The following is a 27,164-nucleotide window of genomic DNA, read 5'->3' on the forward strand; positions in this document are numbered from 1 at the left end:
TTCTGTGCTAGTCACGGTTTGTCTTTAACGAACACCATGTTCGAGCATAGGGGTGTCCATAAGTGCACGTGGCACCAGGACACCTTAGGTCGGAGGTCGATGATAGACTTTGTTGTGGTTTCATCTGATCTCCGGCCCTATGTCTTGGACACTCGGGTGAAGAGAGGGGCTGAGCTGTCAACTGATCACCACCTGGTGGTGAGTTGGATCCGCTGGCGGAGGAGGAAGCTGGACAGACCTGGCAGGCCCAAACGTATGGTGAGGGTCTGTTGGGAAGGTCTGGCCGAGCACTCTGTTGGGGAGGTCTTTAACTCCCACCTCTGGGAGAGCTTTTCCCAGCTTCCGAGGGAGGCGGGGGACATTGAGTCTGAGTGGACCATGTTCTCTACCTCCATTGTGGACGCAGCTGTTCGGAGCTGTGGCTGCAAGGTCTCTGGTGCCTGTCGTGGCGGCAATCCCCAAACCCGGTGGTGGACACCGGAATTAAGGGATGCTGTCAAGCTGAAGAAGGAGTCCTATCGGGCCATGTTGAACTCTGGGACCCCTGAGGCAGCTGACGGGTATCGGCAGGCCAGGCGTGCTGCAGCTCGGGCAGTTGCTGAGGCAAAAACTCGGAACTGGGAGGAGTTCGGGGAGGCCATGGAGAAGGACTATCGGTCGGCCTCGAAGAAATTCTGGCAAACCATCCAGCGCCTCAGGAGGGGGAAGCAGTACTCTGCCAACACTGTTTACAGTGTGGGTGGGGAGCTGTTGCCCTCGACTGGGGACATTGTCGGGCGGTGGAAGGAATACTTTGAGGATCTCCTCAATCCCACCGTCATGTCTTCCACTGAGGAGACTGAGGCTGATGACTCAGAGGTGGACTCGTCCATTACCCAAGCCGAAGTCACTGAGGTGGTTTGCAAGCTCCTCGGTGGCAAGGCACCGGGGGTGGATGAGATCCGCCCTGAGTATCTCAAGTCTCTGGATGTTGTGGGGCTGTCTTGGTTGACATGTCTCTGCAACATCGCGTGGCGGTCGGGGACAGTGCCTCTGGAGTGGCAGACTGGGGTGGTGGTCCCTCTTTTTAAGAAAGGGGACCGAAGAGTGTGCTCCAATTATAGGGGAATCACACTTCTCAGCCTCCCAGGGAAAGTTTACTCTAGGGTACTGGAGAGGAGAATTCGACCAATAGTTGAACCTTGGATCCAGGAGGAACAATGCGGTTTTCGTCCTGGTCGCGGAACACTGGACCAGCTTTATACCCTTCATAGGGTGCTCGAGGGTTCATGGGAGTTTGCCCAACCAGTCCACATGTGCTTTGTGGATCTGGAGAAGGCATTCAACCGTGTCCCCCGTGGTATTCTGTGAGGGGTGCTTCGGGAGTATGGGGTTCGGGGCTCTTTGCTAAGGGCTGTCCGGTCCCTGTACGAACGGAGCAGGAGTCTGGTTCGCATTGCCGGCAGTAAGTCAGACCTGTTCCCAGTGCATGTTGGACTCCGGCAGGGCTGCCCTTTGTCACCTGTTCTGTTCATAATTTTTATGGACAGAATTTCTAGGCGCAGCCAGGGGCCGGAAGGAATCCTGTTTGGGAACCACAGGATTTCATCTCTGCTTTTTGCGGATGATGTTGTCCTGTTGGCTTCTTCAAGCCAGGACCTCCAGCATGCACTTGGGCGGTTTGCAGTCGAGTGTGAAGCGGCTGGGATGAGAATCAGCACCTCCAAGTCCGAGGCCATGGTTCTCGACCGGAAAAGGGTGGCTTGCCCTCTCCAGGTTGGTGGAGAAGTCCTGCCTCAAGTGGAAGAGTTTAAGTATCTCGGGATCTTGTTCACGAGTGAGGGAAGGATGGAGCATGAGATCGACAGGCGGATCGGTGCAGCCTCCGCAGTGATGCGGTCGCTTTACCGGTCCGTCGTGGTGAAGAAGGAGCTGAGCCAAAAGGTGAAGCTCTCAATTTACCAGTCGATCTATGTTCCGACTCTCACCTATGGTCATGAGCTTTGGGTAATGACCGAAAGAACAAGATCGCGGATACAAGCGGCCGAAATGAGTTTCCTTCGCAGGGTGGCTGGGCGCTCCCTTAGAGATAGGGTGAGAAGCACAGTCACTCGGGAGGAGCTCGGAGTAGAGCCGCTGCTCCTCCACATTGAGAGGAACCAGCTGAGGTGGCTCGGGCATCTTTTTCGGATGCCTCCTGGACGCCTCCCTGGGGAGGTGTTCCAGGCATGTCCCCCCGGGAGGAGGCCCCGGGGAAGACCCAGGACACGCTGGAGGGACTATGTCTCTCGGCTGGCCTGGGAACGCCTCGGTGTTCTTCCCGAGGAGCTGACCGAGGTGTCTGGGGAGAGGGAAGTTTGGGCTTCCATGCTTAGACTGCTGCCTCCGCGACCCGGTCCCGGATAAAGCGGAAGAAGACAAGACGAGACAAATATTTACACACAATTTTACAAAAAGATTGATAAATGAGACCCTGTGTGTGTGTGTGTGTGTGTGTGTGTGTGTGTGTGTGCGCACGATCAAATTTAAAAGACCAATCAGGGCTGAGTTTACAAAAATCATTGCGAAGTTGAGATCATTGTAACTGGGAGAGAGGGAGAGTTCAAAGTGATGCTCGCTCTACCATTAAACGATGATGTTTGTGTTTTTGGGAAACTCGGCCCTGATCTGTTTATACTACTACAAACACTGAATACAGAAATACTGTGATCAGATCAGGAAAAACCATCAATGTGGAATGAAATGTAATGATTTTCCTCCTCAGGATATTTGATGCTGAACCTAAAACCTCTGCTTCAGTCTCACTATTAGAGAATGTGTCTTACTGAGGATCAGGTCATGTGACTCTCAGAGAGATGATCTTATCCCAGTGTCTCCAGTTGGCCAATGTTACACTGAGACCATCGCGAGTCTTTGGGTGAGATCCAACATGGCGGCACGCTGAATACCGTTTGTAAGCACAGGACTACAGGAATAATCTTTTTCTTCTGTTTAAACTTGTTATTACCTCTCAATATGAACCGGACAATCTGTTTACCTTTTCCGACAGCCACTTCTTCACTATGACATCTGAACCCAGCAAGAAATGCCCAACACGCAACTGGTCAACTGAGACATACGAGGCTCCAGAGACTCCCCCCGCTATTGTTACCGCTAAGGTCATATCCATCGACGTCAGTTTACTGGAATCCATAAACAACAAACTTGATATACTTGAACATCTTCATGAGGACATCAAGGAATTAAAAGCCAGTCTCGCATTCTCTCAATCACAGATCGCCACACTCGTATTAGAAAACAGTGAACTAAAAGGAAATGTCACAAAATTATCCAACCAGGTAACTCATCTCACTAGCGAAAATAGAATCATGAAAGAAAAAATACTAGACCTCCAATGTCGCAGCATGCGCGATAACCTCATTTTTTCAGGAATCCCACTATCAACAGCTACACCTGATGATCCGGAGAAAGCTGTTAAAGAATTCATGCAGCCATCCCTGAAAATCCCATCAGAGGCAGTCAACAGGATTACCTTTAATCGAGTCCACCTTCTCACTTCCAAAGACAATAAAAACCACCTCCGATAATAGCCAAATTTGAACACTACAAGCACAAAGAACTCATTAAAAGCAAAGGAAAAGAACTGAAAGGCACATCATATGGCTTAAACGACCAATTCCCATGAGAAATCCAGGAAAGAAGAAGAACCCTCTTGCCTATAATGAAACAACTCAGGCAAGAAGGTAAACGAGCCACACTGTCTGTCGATAAGCTTTATGTCAGTGGAACACTCTACCGCGACCGCAATATCACCATCTGGTTATAGCAGCTCATACCCCACGCCAATATTTATCTTGATTGTAATTTTGTCACCCTCCCCTCCCCCTAACTTACTGTACTGGCTCTGATGCATCGAACTCTGTCTCCACACCTTTTTCTCTTTCGACGTCTCTCTCTCTCTCTCTCTCTCTTTTCCTCCTGTTCACGCCATCTCATTTTTTCTCTCAATGTTCAGTGTATTTCAATGTGTTGTGTCTATATACAACCCCGATTCCAAAAAAGTTGGGACAAAGTACAAATTGTAAATAAAAACGGAATGCAATAATTTACAAATCTCAAAAACTGATATTGTATTCACAATAGAACATAGACAACATATCAAATGTAGAAAGTGAGACATTTTGAAATTTCATGCCAAATATTGGCTCATTTGAAATTTCATGACAGCAACACATCTCAAAAAAGTTGGGACAGGGGCAATAAGAGGCTGGAAAAGTTAAAGGTACAAAAAAGGAACAGCTGGAGGACCAAAGTGCAACTCATTAGGTCAATTGGCAATAGGTCATTGACATGACTGGGTATAAAAAGAGCATCTTGGAGTGGCAGCGGCTCTCAGAAGTAAAGATGGGAAGAGGATCACCAATCCCCCTAATTCTGCACCAACAAATAGTGGAGCAATATCAGAAAGGAGTTCGACAGTGTAAAATTGCAAAGAGTTTGAACAAATCATCATCTACGGTAACATAATATCATCAAAAGATTCAGAGAATCTGGAAGAATCTCTGTGCGTAAGGGTCAAGGCCGGAAAACCATACTGGGTGCCCGTGATCTCCGGGCCCTTAGATGGCACTGCATCACATACAGGCATGCTTCTGTATTGGAAATCACAAAATGGGCTCAGGAATATTTCCAGAGAACATTATCTGTGAACACAATTCACCGTGCCATCCGCCGTTGCCAGCTAAAACTCTATAGTTCAAAGAAGAAGCCGTATCTAAACATGATCCAGAAGCGCAGACATCTTCTCTGGACCAAGGCTCATTTAAAATGGACTGTGGCAAAGTGGAAAACTGTTCTGTGGTCAGACGAATCAAAATTTGAAGTCCTTCATGGAAATCAGGGACGCCGTGTCATTCGGACTAAAGAGGAGAAGGATGACCCAAGTTGTTATCAGCGCTCAGTTCAGAAGCCTGCATCTCTGATGGTATGGGCTTGCATTAGTGTGTGTGGCATGGGCAGCTTACACATCTGGAAAGACACCATCAATGCTGACAGATATATCCACATTCTAGAGCAACATATGCTCCCATCCAGACGACGTCTCTTTCAGGGAAGACCTTGGATTTTCCAACATGACAATCCCAAACCATATACTGCATCAATTACAGCATCATGGCTGTGTAGAAAAAGGTTCCGGGTACTGAACTGGCCAGCCTGCAGTCCAGCTTTTTCACCCACAGAAAACATTTGGCGCATCATAAAATAGAAGATACGACAAAAAAGTCCTAAGACAGTTGAGCAACTAGAATCTTACATTAGACAAGAATGGGTTAACATTCTGTGGTAGCGGGGGCGTGGTCAAACATCGGTCTGTGAATGGAGGGCGGAGTCAGGGAAGGTAAGTGGCGGAATCACTGCACCTGATGGGAATTAACCTGTGTTTGTGTGTCTTCCCCAGTGACCGCGCCCTGTAAGAGGAGAGGGAGAGTGGAGGAGAGGGAGCTTCTCACCAACCTGGATACTGATAATGCGTGCATGTGTGTGTGAAATAGTAAGCTGAAAAGCTGTAATAAAGGAGTCTGTTGAGAGCTCAGTTCTGGCCTGCCGTGCTTCTGTGCTCCACCCACTTAGACACTTGTTACAGTTGTGCTGAAACCCAGGACGGAGCGCAGGAGAGAACAGCCCCATGGAGTCCTACCCCTTCAAGGACCTGATTCATGCCCTCGCCAGGGCCCAACAGAGCCAGCACCTGGCGCTGGTCGCCCTCCGGAAAGAACAGGAGCAAAGGTTCGAGGCCCTGGTGCTGGCACAGCAGGAAGATCGCCAGGCGTTCCGGCACCTACTCGCGTCGGCGGGGTCCACCACCTCCACGGGCCCTTCCCACCTCACCCAAATGAAGATGGGCCCGCACGACGTCCCCGAGGCCTTCCTCGCTCTCTTTGAGCAGGCAGCAGAGGCGTGGGGTTGGCCGGTGGAACAGCGCGCAGCGCGCCTACTCCCCCTACTCACGGGCGAGGCGCAGCTGGCCGCGCTACAGCTCCCCGCCGACAGCTGGCTGGTCTACGCAGACCTCCGCAGGGCCATCCTCCAGCGTGTGGGTCGCACTCCGGAGCAGCAGTGGCAGCGCTTCTGCGCGCTGCGCCTGGAGGAGGTCGGCCGGTCATTCACGTTTGGCCAGCAACTCCAGGATGCCTGCTGCCGGTGGCTGAGGGCTGACAACCGCGATGCTGAGGAGATCATCGATCTGGTGGCGCTGGAGCAGTTCGTCGCTCGACTTCCAGAAGGAACCGTGGAGTGGGCCCAGTGCCATCGCCCAGCGTCGCTGGATCAGCCCATTGAGCTGGCGGAGGACCATATGGCGGCCATTCCAATGGCAGGACAGCGTGTCTCCCCTTCTCCCCTCCCCTCTCTCTCCCCTTCTGTTCCTCTCCCTCACCCCATTCCCCCACCGCGGAGGCGGGGGCTGGCTCCACCCCAGCCAGCCCGCCGCACCCGCGGTGTCCTACCATTTCCTACTTCCGTGTCTGTGTCTTCCCTCCTCAGGTGAGTGATATCCGGAACACCGGTGCAGAGAGAGAGCCTGGGCCGGTGTGCTGGCGCTGTGGGGAGCCGGGGCACCTCCAGCATCAGTGCTTGGCGATGTAGGTGGGCGCGGTGGTCCGGATCCCTGACGCGCGAGGAGCTGCCCTCGATTGGGCCAGAGCGTATCGCATACCGGTGAGTATCCAAGGGGATATGTATCAGGCTTTGGTGGACTCTGGCTGTAATCAGACCTCAATCCACCAAAGCCTGGTGCAAAACGAGGCATTGGGGAGAGCACAATTGGTGAAGGTGTTGTGTGTGCACGGGGATGTTCACAACTACCCTTTAGTGTCGGTCCACATTCTGTTTTAAGGGGAGAAATTTAGAGTTCAGGCAGCGGTTAATCCTCACCTTACCCACTCTATAAGTTTGGGGACTGATTGGCCGGGATTTCGGGATTTAATGGCGCACTTAGTGAAGACTGGGTCTTGCCGTAGTTCAGCGGGGGGAGGTCCCGGAGTGGCATTGGCGGGAGCAGCTGTCACAGAGCCATCTATGTCATCACCGCGTCAGAGTGAGGAGCAGCAGGCTCCTCCTCCCTCTCTCGGGGAAGCCCTCGTGGATTTCCCGTTAGAGCAGTTGCGAGACGAGTCTCTGTGGCATGCATTTGACCAAGTGAGAGTAATCGATGGTCAAACACTCCAGCCAAACACCACCCCATCCTTCCCCTATTTTTCCATTATTAAGGATAGGTTATACCGAGTGACGCAGGACACTCAAACTAAGGAACAAATAACCCAACTTTTGATCCCAAAGAGCTGCCGGGAATTGGTATTCCAGGCGGCTCACTTTAATCCCATGGCTGGACACTTAGGGCAGGAGAAAACACTAGCCAGAATAATGGCCCGGTTCTATTGGCCAGGGATTCACGGCGATGTCCGTAGGTGGTGTACGGCATGCCGCGAATGCCAGTTAGTAAATCCAGCAGCCATCCCAAAAGCGCCTTTGCGCCCTCTACCATTAATTGAGACCCCATTCAAAAGAATTGGGATGGATCTCGTCGGGCCATTAGATCGGTCAACACGAGGGTACCACTTTATTTTAGTTCTGGTGGACTATGCAACACGATATCCGGAAGCAGTGCCGCTTCACAATATCTCCGCAAGTAGTATTGAGGAAGCACTCTTCCACGTCATCTCCCGAGTCGGAATCCCCAAAGAGATTCTGACTGATCAGGGCACTACGTTCATGTCACGCACACTGTGCAAACTGTATGGGTTATTGGGAATCAAGCCGATCCGCACCAGCGTTTATCACTCACAAATGGACGGCTTAGTTGAACGGTTTAATCGCACCCTCAAAAACATAATTAAAAAATTTGTAAGCGAGGACGCACATAACTGGGATAAATGGCTCGAACCCCTGCTTTTCGCAGTGCAAGAGGTCCCACAAGCCTCCACGGGGTTCTCCCCATACGAATTATTATATGGGCATAAACCGTGTGGCATCCTAGATGTGCTGCGGGAAAATTGGGAGGAGGGACCTTCCCTGTGCAAAAATGAAATTCAATATGTTATTGACCTGCATGCAAAACTCCACACACTCACACACCTAACCCAGGAGAATTTGCGGCAGGCTCAAGAATGTCAAGTCCACCTGTACAACAGGGGCCCGCGCCTTAGGGAATTCACACCGGGAGACAAAGTACTCGTGTTATTGCCCACGTCGAGCTCTAAATTAATCGCCAGGTGGCAAGGACCCTTTGAGGTCACATGGTGAGTCGGGGACGTCGACTATGAGGTGAGGCAAATGGACAGGGGTGGAGCATTACAGGTGTACCACCTCAATCTGTTAAAACGTTGGAGCTAGGAGGTCCCCGTGGCGCTGGTGTCAGTGGTTCCAGAGAAGGTGGAGCTGGGGCCGGAGGTTCAAAAGGGAAAATCGGCATCACCCACCGCTCCGGTCCCCTGTGGAGCCCACCTCTCCCTGACCCAGCTCACGGAGGTTGCCCGGTTGCAAACAGAATTTTCTGACGTGTTCTCACCCCTGCCCGGCTGCACCCACCTCATAGAACACCACATTGAGATGCCCCCGGGGGTGGTAGTGCGCAGCTGCCCTTACAGACTGCCCGAACACAAGAAAAAGCATCCTTCCCCTATTTTTCTATTATGAAGGATAAGTTATACCGAGTGACGCAGGACACTCAGACTAAAGAGCAAGTCACACAGATTTTGGTTCCAAAGAGCCGCCGGGAATTGCTATTCCAGGCGGCTCACTTTAATCCCATGGCTGGACACTTAGGGCAGGATAAAACACTAACCCGACTAACGGCCCAGTTCTATTGGCCAGGAATTCGCGACGATGTCCGTAGGTGGTGTACGGTGTGCCACGAATGCCAGCTAGTAAATCCAGCGGCCATTCCAAAAGCGCCTTTGTGGCCTCTCCCATTAATCGAGACCCCGTTCGAAAGAATTGGGATGGATCTCGTCGGGCCATTGGATCGGTCAACACGAGGGTACCACTTTATTTTAGTTCTGGTGGACTATGCAACGCGATACCCGGAAGCAGTGCCTCTTCGCAATATCTCAGCATGTAGTATTGCGGAAGCGCTCTTCCGCGTCATCTCCCGAGTTGGAATCCCGAAAGAGATTCTGACTGACCAAGGCACGTCGTTTATGTCACGTACACTGAACGAACTGTATGGGTTATTAGGTATTAAGCCGATCCGCACCAGCGTGTATCACCCACAAATGGATGGTTTAGTTGAACGGTTCAATCGCACCCTCAAAAATATAATTAAAAAATTTGTAAGTGAGGACACGTAATTGGGATAAATGGCTCGAACCCTTGTTATTTGCAGTGCGAGAGGTCCCCAAGCCTCCACGGGGTTCTACCCATTCGAATTGTTATATGGGCGTAAGCTGCGTGGCGTTCTAGATGTGCTGCTAGAAAATTGGGAGGAGGGACCTTCACCAAGTAAAAATGAAATTCAATACGTTATTGACCTGCGCGCAAAACTCCACACACTCACACACCTAACCCCGGAGAATTTGCGGCAGGCCCAAGAACGGCAAACCTGCCTGTGCGACAGGGGTACGCGCCTTCGGGAGTTTGCACCAGGAGATAAAGTGCTCGTACTGTTGCCCACATCAAACTCCAAACTGATCGCCAAGTGGCAAGGACCCTTTGAGGTCACACGGCGAGTCGGGGACGTCAACTACGAGGTGAGGCGAATGGACAGGGGTGGGATGCTACAGATTTACCACCTCAATCTGCTCAAACTCTGGAACAAGGAGGTCCCTGTGGCGTTGGTGTCGGTGGTTCCGTAGAAGGTGGAGCTGGGGCTGGAGGTTCAAAAGGGAGCATTGGCATCGCGTACCTCTCCGGTCCCCTGTGGAGACCACCTCTCCCCGACCAAACTCGCGGAGGTTGCCCAGTTGCAGACCGAGTTTTCGGACGTGTTCTCGCCCCTGCCCGGCTGCACCAACCTCAGAGAGCACCACATTGAGACGCCCCCAGGGGTGGTAGTGTATAGCTGCCCTTACAGGCTACCGGAACACAAGAAAAAAGTGGTTCGGGAAGAACTCGAGGCCATGCTCGAAATGGGCATTGTTGAGGAGTCCCACAGTGACTGGAGCAGCCCGGTGGTCTTGGTACCCAAGGCCGACGGGTCAGTCCGGTTCTGTGTAGACTATAGAAAAGTCAACGTGGTGTCTAAATTCGACGCATACCCAATGCCTCGTATTGATGAGTTGCTCGATCGACTAGGCATGGCTCGCTTTTACTCGACACTGGATTTGACAAAGGGTTATTGGCAGATCCCCTTGACTCCATTATCCCAAGAAAAAACGGCCTTTTCCACACCGTTCGGCTTACACCAGTTTGTCACACTTCCTTTTGGGCTGTTTGGGGCGCCCGCTACGTTCCAGCGGCTGATGGATAGGGTCCTCCGCCCCCACGCCACCTATGCGGCTGCGTACCTCGACGACATCATTATTTATAGTAATGACTGGCCGCGGCACCTGAGGGCTGTCCTTAGGTCGCTGAGGCGGGCGGGTCTCACAGCCAACCAGAAGAAGTGTGCGATTGGGCGGGTGGAAGTACGGTATCTGGGCTTCCACTTGGGCAATGGGCAGGTGCGTGCCCAAATTAACAAGACAGCAGCAATTGCGGCCTGCCCGAGGCCCAAGACCAAAAAGGGGGTGAGACAGTTCCTGGGGCTGGCTGGCTACTATCGTAGGTTTATACCTAATTATTCGGACGTCACCAGCCCGCTGACTGATCTCACTAAAAAGGGGGCACCAGATCCAGTCCAGTGGACGGAGCAAAGCCAGCGGGCTTTCTCTGACGTGAAGGCTGCACTGTGTGGGGGGCCCACTGTTACACTCCCCTGACTTTTCACTCCCCTTTATGTTACAGATGGATGCGTCGGACAGAGGGCTGGGGGCCGTTTTGTCCCAGGAGGTGGAGGGGGAGGACCGTCCAGTGCTGTACATCAGCAGAAAGCTGTCGGTTCGTGAGGGGCGCTACAGTACCATTGAAAAAGAGTGCCTTGCAATCAAGTGGGCAGTCCTCGCCCTCCGCTACTACCTGCTGGAACGTCCTTTCACCCTCTGTTCGGACCACGTGCCCCTCCAGTGGCTCCACCGCATGAAGGATGCCAACGCGTGGATAACCCGTTGGTATCTGGCACTCCTACCCTTTAACTTCAAGGTGATACACAGGCTGGGGGCGCAGATGGTCATGGCGGACTTCTTCTCCTGTCGGGGGGGGAGTCGGCTGCAGGCTGGACGGCCGCCCGGCCTGAGTCGGGCGGTGGGGGTATGTGGCAGCGGGGGCGTGGTCAAGTGTCGGTCTGTGACCGGAGGGCGGAGTCAGGGAAGGTGAGTGGCAGAATCACTACACCTGAGGTTGATTAATGTGTGTTTGTGTGTCTTCCCCAGGGACCGCACCCTATTTAAGGAGAGAGCAAGAGCAGAGGGGAGCTCTCTCCCCAACCATACGACTTGTGTGTGTGCATGCGTGGCTGGGAGAGTTGATTTAGAACTGAAAAGTGCTAAATAAATTAGTTTGGAACTTGAATTCTGGCCTGCCGTCTTTCTGTGCTCCTCCCACTCTTACGAACTGCCACAGGATTATATATCATTGGACAATATATCCACTCCAAACTTAAACAATACTCAGGATGCACCCTCTCTTTGGACACCCTTCATCACCTTCTTACAGTTATTACCTGACCCTCTGCACCTGAGATCCACTGCACGCCTCGCTTCTTTTAATGCTAACACAATTTAGAGGAGGCATATATCTATGAGTACGCAGGGTTGTTGCAGTGTGCAGGGGGAAATCTGGGCAGAGATTCGCCCTGCGCGCACACTTCTTTTAATGCAATACATTAGAGAAAGCCCACAATCTAGCCATTTACATTCTTACATAGGACAAATATGGCATGTTGCGTAATGGTCTGGAGTCGAGGTGTGGTGGGTCGTGGGGGGGTGCTGGGCGCCCTGGGCCGTGTGCTGGTTAGCATGCAGGGCCTTCCCTCTGCCGTCTCATTGTGGTATATCTTGTGAGGGGGCGGGACGACACCGTGGTCATACTTGGGTTCCCAGGCAATCTGGTTAATCAGTCAGTTAATCAAATTAATCCTATTCTTATCCCTATTCTTATTTCTCTTATTATTATCCGACAAAGATAATAATACTCATTTCCTTTGAAACCCCCCCTTCTCTGCGATATAGCCTCCATCTCCCCGGTCCAACAGTAAGTCAGTACTACTCGTTATATACACTCTCTCTCTCTCTCTCTCACACACACACACACACACACACACACACACACACACACACACACACACATTATTCCTCACTATTAATTTTGGTTTTTCACTTAAATTTTAAATTTGGTGTTATATTTGAATTCTAATTTTTGTATAATTGTATTATAATGGTTTTGTATAATTGTATTGTATATGAATATATAAAAAAATAAATGAATAAAATAAAAAACAATGATGTTTGTGTTTTTGGGAAACTCGGCCCTGATCTGTTTATACTACTACAAACACTGAATACAGAAATACTGTGATCAGATCAGGAAAAAACATCGATGTGGAATGAAATGTAATGATTTTCCTCCTCAGGATATTTGATGCTGAACCTAAAACCTCTGCTTCAGTCTCACTATTAGAGAATGTGTCTTACTGAGGATCAGGTCATGTGACTCTCAGAGAGATGATCTTACCTCAGTGTCTCCAGTTTACAGTGAGGATTCTCCAGTACAGCAGAGAGATGCTTCACTCCTGAGTCTCCGAGTTTATTCACAGACAGATCCAGTTTTCTCAGGTGTGAGGGGTTTGATCTCAGAGCTGAAGTCAGAGCAGCACAGCCTTCATCTGAGATTTCACAATCACTCAACCTGCAGAGAGACAATGACACACTCTTCACTCTCTCAGTTTATATCATTTGCATGGATTACTGCACTTTTATATCTGGAATATACTGTGGAGTTTAAATTGCTTATTGTTATTATGTTTACAGCATTTAGTCGACGCCCTTATCCAGAGCGACTTACAGAAGTGTGTGTGGGCGTCACTACATGCAAATCAGTTTTGCCAGGAACACACTTCACACATTACGGGTGATCAATTTAAGCACAAACTTATAAAGAAAATCAGCCTTTCTGTCAGAAATATTTAGTTCATTTTGGTTTACACAAATATTTACACACAATTTTACGAAAAGATTGATAAATGAGACCCTGTGTGTGTGTGTGTGTGTGTGTGTGTGTGTGTGTGTGTGTGTGTGTGTGTGTGTGTGTGTGTGTGTGTAAAATCAAATTTAAAAGATGAATCAGGGTTGAGTTTACAAAAATCACTGCGAAGTTGAGATCATTGTAACTGGGAGAGAGAGAGTTCAAAGTGATGCTCGCTCTACCATTAAACAATGATGTTTGTGTTTTTGGGAAACTCGGCCCTGATCTGTTTATACTACTACAAACACTGAATACAGAAATACTGTGATCAGATCAGGAAAAAACATCAATGTGGAATGAAATGTAATGATTTTCCTCCTCAGGATATTTGATGCTGAACCTAAAACCTCTGCTTCAGTCTCACTATTAGAGAATGTGTCTTACTGAGGATCAGGTCATGTGACTCTCAGAGAGATGATCTTACCCCAGTGTCTCCAGTTTACAGTGAGGATTCTCCAGTACAGCAGAGAGACGCTTCACTCCTGAGTCTCTGAGTTTATTCTCAGACAGATTCAGTTGTCTCAGGTGTGAGGGGTTTGATCTCAGAGCTGAAGTCAGAGCAGCACAGCCTTCATCTGAGATTTCACAATTACGCAACCTGCAGAGAGACAATGACACACTCTTCACTCTCTCAGTTCAGGACACACAGATCAGTTCAGCAGGAACTTTTTCATCAAAGAGACACTGCAGTCTTTAATCACAATGAAATACAGAAACTTAGTCATGAATTATACAAGAGCAATAACCAAAAAAATACAAACAATTTCTATTTAGTGTGTGTGTGTGTGTGTGTGTGTTTGCCAGCCCCATGAGAATGATTCCTCTTGACTGTAAAAACTCAGCAGTGAAACATGTCGTGTCTTTTCACATGCAAGTTTTTATGTTTCTTAATAACCAAGATGAAACCCTCGATATAAGTTTTAAATGTAAACATGGTGATAGCAGCTACACTGTGTTCACCAGGACTGAAAGCCTGAGATGTTTCCAGTGTGGGGACATCGGGGATAAAAAGTTGAGTTGGTGACACAGAGCTGTGCAGTCGGGGAGCTCAGGGGGCGACACGGCCGAGATACAGCACCAGCAGGGTGGAGACAGTCAGCAGGAGAGCAGAAGAGGTCAGTGCTGAGCCCAGCAGTAATGCTAACGATGCTAACACTGCAAACAATCTTGACACTAATTTTAATGCGTGTACAGATGCTAATTCTAACACTGGTGATGGCAATAGCATTGCTGCTAAACGTGAGGTGACTCCAGATATTAGCAGTAGCGCTAGTGGTGATACCGGCCTTAATGCCGACACTGAGACTGTCACTAATCCCTCAAAGCTGCAGCAGGAGAACACACAAGACTCCAACTAAAGAAAAATGGAGTCAAGAAACTTGGCAAAGGTGGAGAAAACTCAGTTAAAGTAGAAACAAATATGGAAAGAGTAAGAAGTTGAGAAAATGCCAATCATCCCAAAAGCCCCAGTGAATCAGTAAAGAGTGTAATGTGAGACAGTGAAAGAGCAGAGTGCAGTCGAGGTGCTACAGGAGAACAGCTCACACACATGGAGGAGGGTGAGATCTCCTCAGATGAGGTGAGTTACTCTGACTGCTCAGGTGTGTCAGAAACACAGCCAGATGACATGAACTCCATCACTCAGATCAACCACTTTCTAGAACAGACTAAAAGAAAAAGGACTATTTCACTTTTGAGTTCCTTCCCTTATAAGTCCAAGTTCATGAAATCAGCACAACACGTCACCAAGAAAGAGAACCTGAAGGTGCTGTCACCGTGAAGAACATTTCAACTCAGGAAATGGACATCAGCGGTGTTCTGTTATTTACAGGTATATTTGCAGTGGAGTAATATCTGGAGGCTTGACACAGGACAAATGACAGACACTTCTTGTTGGTTTACTCCGTACTTTATTAAACTCCCCCGTGCAACACAATACAACTCCACAAGGTTCCTACCCAGGTATTTTACCTAATGCTACATCCCCCTTTCCAAATAAAGAACCTTCCCTGAGAAGATGCATGAGTAGGCCTTAGTAAACAGTACGAAAACTGTAAATAGAGAAATATTCACTTTCTTTCACAGATGTAATACGTATATAGGACAGTGTTTTAACTCATGTATTAACAGGATCAATATTAATAAGAACACGTATGGCTTATCCTGCCTTTTATTATTATCTTTATCTGTGAAACACTTTTGCTACACAAACAACAAAACATTTTTCAGCATGTGCCGATGTCAACATTTTAACTCCCTCCAGCATAAGTGCTTGGCAAACAATGAAACATTTTTCAGTGTAACTTCAGTAAACACATCTAGCATTGCAAAACAACAAAATAACAAAATAGTCCTTTTAACGAGTCTTTTCATCAATCACCTGTTCTTCTCCTCCTGTCTCTGAGGGATGGGGTGGACTACCAAAACCCTCTTACTGAGTGTAGGGATTTTTCTGCCCCATAGCTCACTCAGCTGCTAAATCTATGAACAAGCAAAGTCTTTCAGGTACACTGGAGGTGCCCTGATTCTGGTAGGAAAGCGTCTCTAACACATTGGAGCCTGCTGACTGCCGTTTTGCTGGACCTCAGGTGTGACAGAAGTAGTCACTGCATCAGGAGCAGTATTTTCAGGTTTTGCCTCAGGTAAGTTAGTAGGTGTTTCAGGCGCTCCAGGGGTTGGTGAGAGATGGTATCTGTTTCTACGCAAGGTGCCCCTAGTCGTCTCACTGATGTAGGACCTTGGCGTGTCTGCTGTAGATAAAACTTTGCTCACAATGAAATACAGAAACCTCGTCATGAATTATCAAATCAAATCAAAGTCCTTCCCACGCCATGTGACACATAGGGCGGCACCGATCTCCATTTCCGTAGCCCTCGGCCTCTCGCCTATTACATAGCTCGGGTTACAGTGGGCGGCTCGTCCTCTGGGAACCGCGAGAGTTTTACTCCCCACTCATATCTGTATTGCAGCGTGCCTTGCCAGACGGCAGTAGGTACCATTTTTAGGATGGTCTATGGTATGACCCGACTGTGAATAGAACTCGTGATCTCCCAATTGAAAGGCGGACAGGCTAACCACTAGGCCAACTCGCGGTTAGTCATGAATTATACAAGAGTAATAACTAAATAATAAATTCTATTTAGTGTGTGTTTGAGCTCCATGAGAATGATTCCTGTTGACTGTAAAAACTCGGCAGTGAAACGTCGTGTCTTTTCACTTGCAGGTTTTTATGTTTCTTAATAACCAAGATGAAACCCTCGATATAAGTTTTAAATGTAAACATGGTGATAGCAGCTACACTGTGTTCACCAGGACTGAAAGCCTCAGATGTTTCCAGTGTGGGGACATCGGGGATAAAAAGTTGAGTTGGTGACACAGAGCTGTGCAGTCGGGGAGCTCAGGGGGCGACACGGCCGAGATACAGCACCAGCAGGGTGGAGACAGTCAGCAGGAGAGCAGAAGAGGTCAGTGCTGAGCCCAGCAGTAATGCTAACGATGCTAACACTGCAAACAATCCTGACACTAATGTTAATGCTTGTACAGTTGCTAATTCTAACACTGGTGCTGGCGATAGCATCGCTGCTAAACCTGAGGTGACTCCGGATGTTAGCAGTAGCGCTAGTGGTGATACCGGCCTTAATGCTGACACTGAGACTGTCACTAATCCCACAAAGCTGCAGCAGGAGAACACACAAGACTCCAACTAAAGAAAAATGGAGTCAAGAAACTTGGCAAAGGTGGAGAAAACTTAGGGGGTCATTTCACCGAGAAATCTTCCCGGAAGACCGAGCTGCGATCTCAGAGCGTGGCTTGGTCGCTGCAGGTCGTACGCAGTCGACAGTTGACCGAGAGTTGGTCACGCCTTGGTCTTCCGTGGTTACACGTGGTCAAGGAATGGTCTCCCCGACAAAGAGATCATAGCTCGGTTTTTTGACATGTCAAAAAACTGAGCCTTGACCTAAAAGTCGCACAGAGAGTGTCGAAAGAGTGAACAAGGTCGAGGAAAGGATGCATTGGTCAAGAGACAATCGAGGCTAGAACGGGGATGAGCGATGCTCAGTCTTCTCAAGCAAGAACTGATTGTGCGCATGGTTGTGCTGCTTGGCCCATCCTCGACACTCACTCGATCCATGCGATCTAGCTTCACTCTTTTGCGATCAAGCCTCGCTCCGCGCAACCTGTCCCAGACCTTCCCTAGACCCGTACGCTCCCTATTCTTCCCATGGGCACGATTGGATTCTAAAGAGGATTAAGGTGCGACCTACTTCAACCAATAAAGATAGACCATCGCTTAAGTTGCGACCTATCTTCGCCTAATCCGATTAAGCTACGCCTACTGAACGTCATATAAATAGGGCGCAATAGCATGATGCAGAGCGATTGGGTCCATGTTGTCCCTTCGGAGGCTGGTCAAAAACTGATGGTCGGCCACCAATCGCTGGGCCTTTTTATACGGTCACAGTGGGTCGCATGCAAATCCGGGCAACCGTGACAAATTTGCGCGTAGCTCAGGCATGAATCTGTCTAGAAAAGATCGAGAATTGAGCATACAGAGCGAGGCTAGAATGTTTATATCTCAGGCTAAATCGTATTGATCGAGGGTAGGTTGCAACTCGTATGTAGCTAGATCGGCCAAGATTGAGCCTTGATCGGCCGAGGTCGCGCACTTGCGAGGATAGATCGCCGAGAGATCAACGCTGTGTCGCAGATTGGTCGAACAGAACGAGCCTTTGTCGTGTTAAGATCGCATCAGATCGAGTGGATAGACGCAAGTAGAGCGTATGTAAAGCGTCTACAGAGCGTATAGGACGCAGGTAGAGTGTACACATCGAAGGTCGAACGAGATAACATTGAACATAGAGCATACACAGAAAACAATGGGTTTACGGCGCACGGATTTTGCCCACGACTAGTGGAAAGCATAGCTGCGATCATAGTCACGCGTGGTCGCGTGCGATTTTTCCAGATCGTACTCGGTGAAATGAGGGGCTTAGTTAAAGAAGAAAAAATATGGAAAGAGTCAGAAGTTGAGAAAATGCCAATCATCCCAAAAGCCCCAGTGAATCAGTAAAGAGTGTAATGTGAGACAGTGAAAGAGCAGAGTGCAGTCGAGGTGCTACAGGAGAACAACTCACACACATGGAGGAGGGTGAGATCTCCTCAGATGAGGTGAGTTACTCTGACTGCTCAGGTGTGTCAGAAACACAGCCAGATGACATGAACTCCATCACTCAGATCAACCGCTTTCTAGAACAGACTAAAGGAAAAATAACTATTTCACTGTCGAGTTCCTTCCCTGATAAGTCCAAGTTCATGAAATCAGTACAACACATCACCAAGAAAGAGAACCTGAAGGTGCTGTCACCGTGAAGAACATTTCAACTCAGGAAATGGACATCAGTGGTGTTCTGTTATTTATATTTGCAATGGAGTAATATCTGGAGGCTTGACACAGGACATATGACAGACACTTCTTGTTGGTTTACTCCGTACTTTATTGAACTTCCCTGTGCAACACAATACAACTCCACAAGGTTCCTACCCAGGTATTTTCCCTAATACTACATCTCCCTTTCCAAATAAAGAACCTTCCCTGGGAAGACGCATGAGTAGGCCTTAGTAAACAGTATGAAAACTGTAAATAGAGAAATATTCACTTTCCTTCACAGATGTAATGTATAGGACAGTGTTTTAATTCATGTATGTGGCAGCGGGGGCGTGGTCAAGCGCCGGTCTGTGACAGGAGGGCGGAGTCAGGGAAGGTAAGTGGCAGAATCACTACACCTGAGAGCAATTAACCTGTGTTTGTGTGTCTTCCCAGTGACCGCGCCCTATATCAGGAGGGAGAGCGAGAGCGGAAGGAGCTCTCTCCACAACCAGATGACTGGAATGTGTGTGCGTGTGTGGCTGAGAGTAGAAAACATTTGCACTGAAAAGTGAAAATAAAACAGTCTGTCAAACCTTATCTCTGTCCTGCCGTCCTCTGTGCTCCACCCACCAATACAAAAACGTTACAATGTATTAACAGGATCAATATTAATAAGAACACGTATGGCTTATCCTGCCTTTTATCATAATCTTTATCTGTGAAACACTTTTGCTCTGCAAACAACAAAACATTTTTCAGCATGTGCCGATGAAAACATTTTAACTCCCTCCAGCATAAGTGCTTGGTAAACAATGAAACATTTTTCAGTGTAACTTCAGTAAATACATCTAGCATTGCAAAACAACAAAATAACAAAATAGTCCTTTTAAAGAGTCTTTTCATCAATCACTTGTTCTTCTCCTCCTGTCTCTGAGGGATGGGGTGGACTACCAAAACCCTCCAACTGAGTGTAGGGATTTTTCTGCCCCATAGCTCACTCAGCTGTGAAATCTATGAACAAGCAAAGCCTTTCAGGTACACTGGAGGTGCCCTGATTCTGGTAGAAAAGCGTCTCTAACACATTGGAGCCTGCTGACTGCCGTTTTGCTGGACCTCAGGTGTGACAGAAGTAGCCACTGCATCAGGAGCAGTATTTTCAGGTTTTGCCTCAGGTAAGTTAGTAGGTGTTTCAGGCACTCCAGGGGTTGGTGAGAGGTGGTATCTGTTTTTACGCAAGGTGCCCCTAGTTGTCTCAATGATGTAGGACCTTGGCGTGTCTGCTGTAGACAAAACTTTGCCTCTTTTGAGTACATCTTTGACCCACACTTGATCTCCAGGTTGCAGGTGTGGCAAGTCATGCGCTCATTGTCTGCGGTCATAGTTTTGTTGCTGTTTTTGTCTGTATCTCTGTTCTGTTGTTTTCAGTTTTTCCATGTCTGCACATCTCAGTTTGACCTGGGATGGAATGACAGAAACAGTTGTTCTTATTCTCCTCCCCATGAGGAGTTCTGTGGGACTGTATCCATTCGCCAGAGGTGCAGCGTGGTAGACCATGATGGCTAGGTACAGTAAGGATCACTGGATTTCTTAAGAAGACTTTCAATTGTCCTTACAGCACACTCAGCCTCCCCATTGCTCTGTGGGAAATGGAGACTGGATGTCACATGTTTGAAGCTCCAATCCTGTGCAAACTTTCTGAAGGGCTCAGATGCAAACTGTGGCCTACTGTCCGAGCGCACTACTTCTGGTATCCCGTGACATGCAAAGATAGACTTGAAGTGCTCGATCACTGCTTCTGACATCATGGATGTTAGTCTGGCCACTTCAAAGTATCTTGAGCAATAGTCCACAATGACCAAGTAATGCTTGCTTCCTGTCTGAAACAGATCTGCTCCTACAGTGGACCATGGCCTTGATGGGAACTCTGTAGGTAGTATCATTTCTCTGAGATTTGTTCTCTCGTGGGCACACGTGTCACAGTTCTCTATCATTTTTGTCAGCTCTCTGCTGAGGCCCGGCCACCACACCAACTGCTTAGCTCTCTCCCTGCATTTGATTATTCCCAGGTGGCCCTCATGCAGCTTGGACAGTACGTCTGCTCTGAGTGATGTTGGGATTACTCTCCTGCTGCCATAGAGTAGCAGACCATTGTTGACCATGAGCTCACATGAGAATGGCAGACAGGTTTGGAACACTTTTTCAGTAGAGAACTTACTGTATCTGCCATCCCTCCACACAGAATTTCTTCAGTTGCTGGAGAATGGCGTCACTGTCCTGATGTGTCTGTATTTCTCTGAGTCTCTTTTCTGTAGCTGGCAGGCTTGCAATGACAGGATCAACATACAGGTTGATTTCCTCCTCTTGCAGACCCTCTGCTATGTTGCTGACAGGAGCTCTGGATAGCATATCTGCAGTTGCAATGTTTTTGCCAGCCATATGTGAGATGGTATAGGAGAACCTCATTAAACTCATGCGCAGATGCTGTATGCGTGGTGGGAGTTCATCTAAGCTCTTGGAGCCCAGCAGGGGAACCAGAGGCTTGTGTTCAGTTTTAATATGGAAGCTTTTCCCAATGAGGAACTCAGCAAACCTCTCACAGGCCCATGTTGAGGCGAGTGCCTCCACCTCGATCTGGGCATATCGCTGTTCAGTACTGCTGAGGGATCTCGAAGCATATGCCACTGGTTTCCATCCTGTGTCTGCCTACTGCTGGAGAAGTATGGCGCCCAACCCAAATGAGGACAAATCAGCAGAGACCATTGTCTCAACATTCAGGTCATACAGTGGCAGCCCTGGAGGTGACGTCGGTTCTGCTTTGATGCTATCAAAAGCCTGCTGCTGCTGTGGCCCCTAGGTCCACATGCTGGAGTTTTTCAGTTGGTCTCCAAGAGGATGCATTTTCTCTGCCCAGTGAGGCAGGAACTTCCCAAGATGGTTTGTCATCCCCAGAAAACATCTCACCTTGTTGATGTTGTTTGGCTCTTTTATGGCTTTGACAGTATTCAACTTATCTGCGCTGACCCCTGATGCCTCAATGACCTGCCCCAGGAATTTTATCCTACTTTTTGAGAACTCACACTTGTCATTGAGTGTAACTCCCACCTCCTGTAGGCATGACTGTGCCCTCAGCAGTCTCTCATCGTGCTCACTCTGTGTGGCTCCCCAGATGAGCACATCATCCATCTGACACAGAACACCATCCAGGCCCTCCAGAATGCGTGATGTGTTTCTGAAAGTGTTCTGGTGCTGATGAGATTCCGAAGCACCAATGGTTGTAACAGTACTGCCCAGATGGGGTCATGAAGGCGGTTAGCAGGGAAGACTCCTTGGACAGTGGAATCTGCCAAAATCCAGCACTGACATCCAACTTTGAAAACACTTTGGCTCCAGCAAATTGTTCGAAGGTGTGTTCGACTGAGGAGAGTGGGTGTTTCTCTCTCATCACTGATTTATTCAGCTCAATGAGGTCAGTGCATATTCTCGCCCTGCCCGAGCCTGTACACTTAGGCACCACCACCATGGGTGCACACCACTCCATCGGCTCCTCCACCTTAGAGATGACTCCTTGCTGCTCCAGATGATTTAGCTCCTCTTTAGCCATTGGGCCTAGTAGTGACACACACCTTTCACAACATACCGTAGATGTCCTCTGTGGTGCTCTTACTATTCTTACTGAGAATGGCTGGGAACATGCCTTTTACCTTGAGATGTGTGCCTCCTGGCCCCTGCAGAATTTTCATAGGCTTCACCAGCCTGTTGAATTGGCCCTGGATGTACTTCTATGAAAAGTGTTCACGGAAATGAGACTGAAATGACCTCTATTTAAATGTGAAAAACAAAAGCCTCTAATTTTAAACAGAATTTTGAAATAAACACGCTATGAATGAACATTTGGTCTTCAAAAAACTTTTTCCCCAAAGATGAACTTGGAAGGGGGGGGGGGGGGGGTCGTCTTACATTCAGGGTCGTCTTATATTCAGGCCAATACGGTATTTTTCTTTTTTTTCTTATCCATGTTTTCTTGTCTCTTTCGAATTCGTACATAGACCATAAGACACCACCTAGCGAAAGACTTGGATCAGGTTTTACTCGCTTGGGATGCTACAAACGGGGCGGCGGAAATACACGAACAGGTCCGACGTATATTCAATATGGCGGCGGTCAAAACAAATTCATCTGATGCTGAAATCTGTTGAATATCCAGATAATTATGTTGGAAGTTGCATATTTGTGCAAGATTTTCGATATTGAGACCATGAAGTCAAGTAATAGCAGTCCCCCCCCAGGATTTCGCGGGCCTTTTTTGTGATTGTTGCAGGCTAAAATGTCTGATGTTGCGAGGTTTTCCAAAAAATTCCGATGAAAGTTGCAGTGTTTTTTAGGTTTTTGTTGTGATTACATTGCGGGAGGAAGTGAAAGTTGTGAGAAATTGTTGCGATTTTCTCTTTTTGTGATTAAAATTGAGTGATATGTTAAATATTACGTTATTACTGAAAAACTATTGATTAAAAAAAAGACACTGAGAAATGGTCCTATAAACAACTTTACCAATATAAAAGATTACCAGGACTACAAAAATTCAGAAAAATAGGCTTTACTTATCCAAATGCACCTATTGGTTCAGAAGTTAAAGTGTATAGAACCTTAAGTTCCCTTAAAATATAATATAAATGCCTCAGCTTTCATGCAAGAAAAAAAAATATTAATACTAGTACTGTGTGCAGGCAGTCTCTCCTGAAGACTAAATTAAACAATAATTATAAACTAATAAAATAAATGGCTCAGGCTTCATAGAAGGAAAAAAAAAAACAATTTGAACAGAATCTCACAGTACTTGTATAGTAAACACCTTTGGAGGTAAGGTGTACTGCAGGTCTGCTGAGTTGTTCCTGAGCGCTTGGCTTACCCGATCAGAAAAGCTGTGCATTTTTATCGGGTAGGTTCACTGTGTAAAGCATTCCACATTGTATTTCAATTTCTTTATGGTAAAACATGATTTAAGTTTGTAAACACGACATATTACATGCACGATGGTATGTTACATGCATTGTGAGGGTTTGAGTGAAATTTGTGTCACAGACAGAAAGTTTATTAATGTTTTTAATCCTGACATGAGTTTATGCAGACTGAGATTAACGTGGCTAGTTCTAAACTCCGCTAGCAAGTTCACATGCATTCCGTGGATCGTTTAGTTTGGTTTGCATGGAAGATACCGTTTACTTTAGCATGTATTGAATGCATAGATAGTCTGACATACTTTGTATGTGTGCATTGCTTTTGTTTATCTGTCTGTATGCGATAAGATCGCGAATGTTCACGGAATGTTCTCGAACAGTAATTAGCAGGCACGCCACGCGTGTGAACATTCCATTCTGTCTAGACTGCTAGCGCTGCATGAACAATGTATGCATGTATGTTATTAGCCCATGTAACGCCGTGCAACTCTTGTATTTTATTTGCGCAGATGCTGCAAGTTACAGTATATGTCCACTGGAGCCTGACGGCTTATTTGTGTTTTATGTTTCTGAAGGTATGCTGCTCCACCCCATATGTAAGTGTACAGTGTGTTAATGTGTAAATGTAAGGTTTGAAGATGCATTCCTTATGGGAAAGTGAAATGAACATAATTTTGTTATATGAGGCACAGAAGGAAAAGCTGTGCATTTCTATCGGATGCTGCAAGTTATATGTACACCGGAGCCTGACGGCTTATTTGTGTTTTATGTTTCTGAAGGAAAATAAATGTTCAAAACGTCCAAGTCCATCTCATGTCCCCTGACTGCCTGACCGCCATTACAGAAGCTCAAACCTGACGCTGTTCCAACAAAATTTGAGCACAAAAGCAAGCAGTCAAAGAAGAAACGGACCAGCAATGCTCAAGCAAAAAGGAGAAGATTGGAGATAAATATTTTTACCTTTGCTTGCAATTTTTCAAGTAAAGAATCCTGCAGGATCCTGTACAATGTAGTGTATTGTTGGAATGATCTGGGATCATCATAGATCGATTAGTTCACCCTAGGGGGCGCATCAGTATTTGATATGTGGGGTCTGATCTATTCAGTGTAATATGTGTGCGGCAGAATAAAGGTCACATACAAAGTGTTCACCCGTAAATATGCCTCACGTTTAATTTTATAGTAACAAGTACACAACATGGTGTCAGAAGAGGTTTTTTCTTCATCCACATGTGACACGAGACACCATTAGTTTTTCGTCGTAACTCCACTGTGGTGAGAAGAAAATTAGTTTTAAGTTTACATCGAGTGACCGAACGTTAGTGTTAGCATGGACCAGTTCAAGCCACCTGCACCGCTAGTGCTCACAGGCAACCTTAGCGAGAATTGGCACCAATGGGAGCAACGTTTCAAGCTGTACATGACGGTTATGAGTGCAGACGAAAAGGATGAACTGGTGAAGATTGCAATCATGCTACACACGGTCGGTGAGGATGCATTAGAGATACAACACCCTCGATGTTGAAACGGAAGAAGAGGACGGCGAACCTACACTTAAAGATATCCTGGATGCTTTCAGAAAGTAGTGCATACCAAAGAAGAACATCGTGTTCGAGCGCCATCAGTTTTGGTCACTACCCATGCCAAAAGGAGTCAACGTTGACCAGTTTGTGACGGAACTTCACCAGAAGTGCAAAAACTGTGATTTTGAAATGACTAAGAATGACATGATCAGAGATAAGCTTGTGTTTACTGTGCCTGATGTTCATGTGAAAGAGCGGCTATTAAGAGAAACGGACTTGACTTTAGATAAGGCAGTCGATATCTGCAGAGCAGCAGAAGCCGCTAAATCACAGATGCGTGCCATGCGATCAGCTCAGCCAGAGGCGTCCGTGGAGGCTCTTCACAAGGTGACAGCTAGCTCGGAGAAGGGGAGAGCGGGCATGAAAAGAAAGACAAGACCACCAGATAAAACAAAGGCACAAGCAGCTCAGCCAGAGGCGTCCGTGGAGGCTCTTCACAAGGTGACAGCTAGCTCGGAGAAGGGGAGAGCGGGCATGAAAAGAAAGACAAGACCACCAGATAAAACAAAGGCACAAGCAGCAAACGTAATCACATGCAGAAAGTGCGGCGGGGCGCATAAACCTCATCAATGTCCAGCTTTTGGCGTCATATGCCACAACTGTAACAAGAGGAACCACTACGCGAAGATGTGCACGTCAACACAAGATAAAGGAGCCACTGCCCGAGGCGTGCATGATCTTGAGGTCGAATCTCTGTTCATAGGGACTATGTCCTGTGCTGGACCCAAAAGCACTCAGCAGGATAATGCATGGTACACAACAGCCAAAATACAAAACACAGAGGTCAGGTTTAAATTGGACACTGGGGCAGACGTGAATGTGCTCCCTCTGAGCATTTTGCAGAAGATTCCGGGTCCTCATCAGCTGCAGCCCACCTGCATAGCTCTCGTGGCTTATGGAGGAGCACGTCTGAAGCCAGAAGGCACCGCGAGTCTTACCTGTGATGTGGCCAGGACGAAGTTAGATCTTCAGTTCTTCATCACCAAGCACTCCTCCACGCCAATATTAGGCAGAGACGCATGTGAACAGCTGCAGCTGGTCAAAAGAATGGAGACCATTGCAGTCAAGGCACCAGCCACAAAAGAGGAGTTAGTGGACGCCTACCCCTCCGTCTTCAGTGGTCTGGGACAGTTTCCCGGGGTGCATCACATTCACACAGACCCAGAGGTGACCCCAGTAGTGCACGGCTGCAGGAAAATCCCCACTGCTGTCATGGACAGGCTGAAAACCACGCTGGAAGAACTCGTTGAGAGAGATGTCATCGCACCTGTGACAGAGCCCACAGAATGGGTAAATAGCCTGGTCATCACGGAGAAGAAAAACGGATCGCTCAGGGTGTGCTTGGACCCTCGTGACCTGAATGAGGCGATCAAGAGACAGCACTTCTCAATACCTACCCCGGAAGAAGTCCTCCACAGGCTGTCAGGGAAAACCATCTTCTCCATCTTAGATGAAAAGGATGGATATTGGCAAGTGAGACTGGACAAGCCCTCCTCGATGCTCTGCACATTCAGCACACCGTGGGGCAGGTTTCGCTTTAAGAGACTTCCTTTTGGCATTAAGTCCGCCAGCGAGGTTTTCCAACAAAAAAAACCGTGAGACATTCAGAAACATTGATGGAGTGCATATAATTGCAGACGACATGATCATCGCCGCTGCGTCTGAGGAGGAGCATGATGCCATTCTGCAGAAAGTCATGGACACTGCACAGAGAAACAACATCAAATTCAACAAAGAGAAAATTCAATACAAAGTGGATTCAGTCAGATACATGGGACATGTCGTCACCTCGAAGGGTGTGAAGCCGGATGAGTCCAAGGTGTTAGCCATCAGAAACATGCCGCAGCCTGAGGACAAGAAAGGACAACAGAAGCTACTGGGAATGACAAGATATCTCTGCCAATACATCCCAAATGAAGCCATGATCACAAGCCCACTCAGGCAGCTGCTACGAAACGATGCTGCCTGGCACTGGAACCACGAACACACTGCTGCACTAGACAA

At 47.8% G+C, this 27,164-nt stretch overlaps 1 protein-coding gene across 1 annotated transcript in view; it reads right to left on the reverse strand.

Annotated features, from left to right (window-relative positions):
- Positions 1 to 27,164, reverse strand: part of LOC132900386 (NACHT, LRR and PYD domains-containing protein 12-like) — a 103,126-nt gene that overhangs the window by 42,263 nt on the left and 33,699 nt on the right. Inside the window, exons 8-9 of the mRNA XM_060942451.1 lie at positions 13,679 to 13,852; positions 12,745 to 12,918 (exon numbers count right to left, since the gene is read on the reverse strand). Coding sequence (XP_060798434.1) covers positions 12,745 to 12,918; positions 13,679 to 13,852 — 348 coding nt within the window. The remainder of the gene's footprint in view (positions 1 to 12,744; positions 12,919 to 13,678; positions 13,853 to 27,164) is intronic.

This window comes from Neoarius graeffei, chromosome 16 (assembly GCF_027579695.1).
Source record: "Neoarius graeffei isolate fNeoGra1 chromosome 16, fNeoGra1.pri, whole genome shotgun sequence".
Classification (NCBI taxonomy): domain Eukaryota; kingdom Metazoa; phylum Chordata; class Actinopteri; order Siluriformes; family Ariidae; genus Neoarius; species Neoarius graeffei.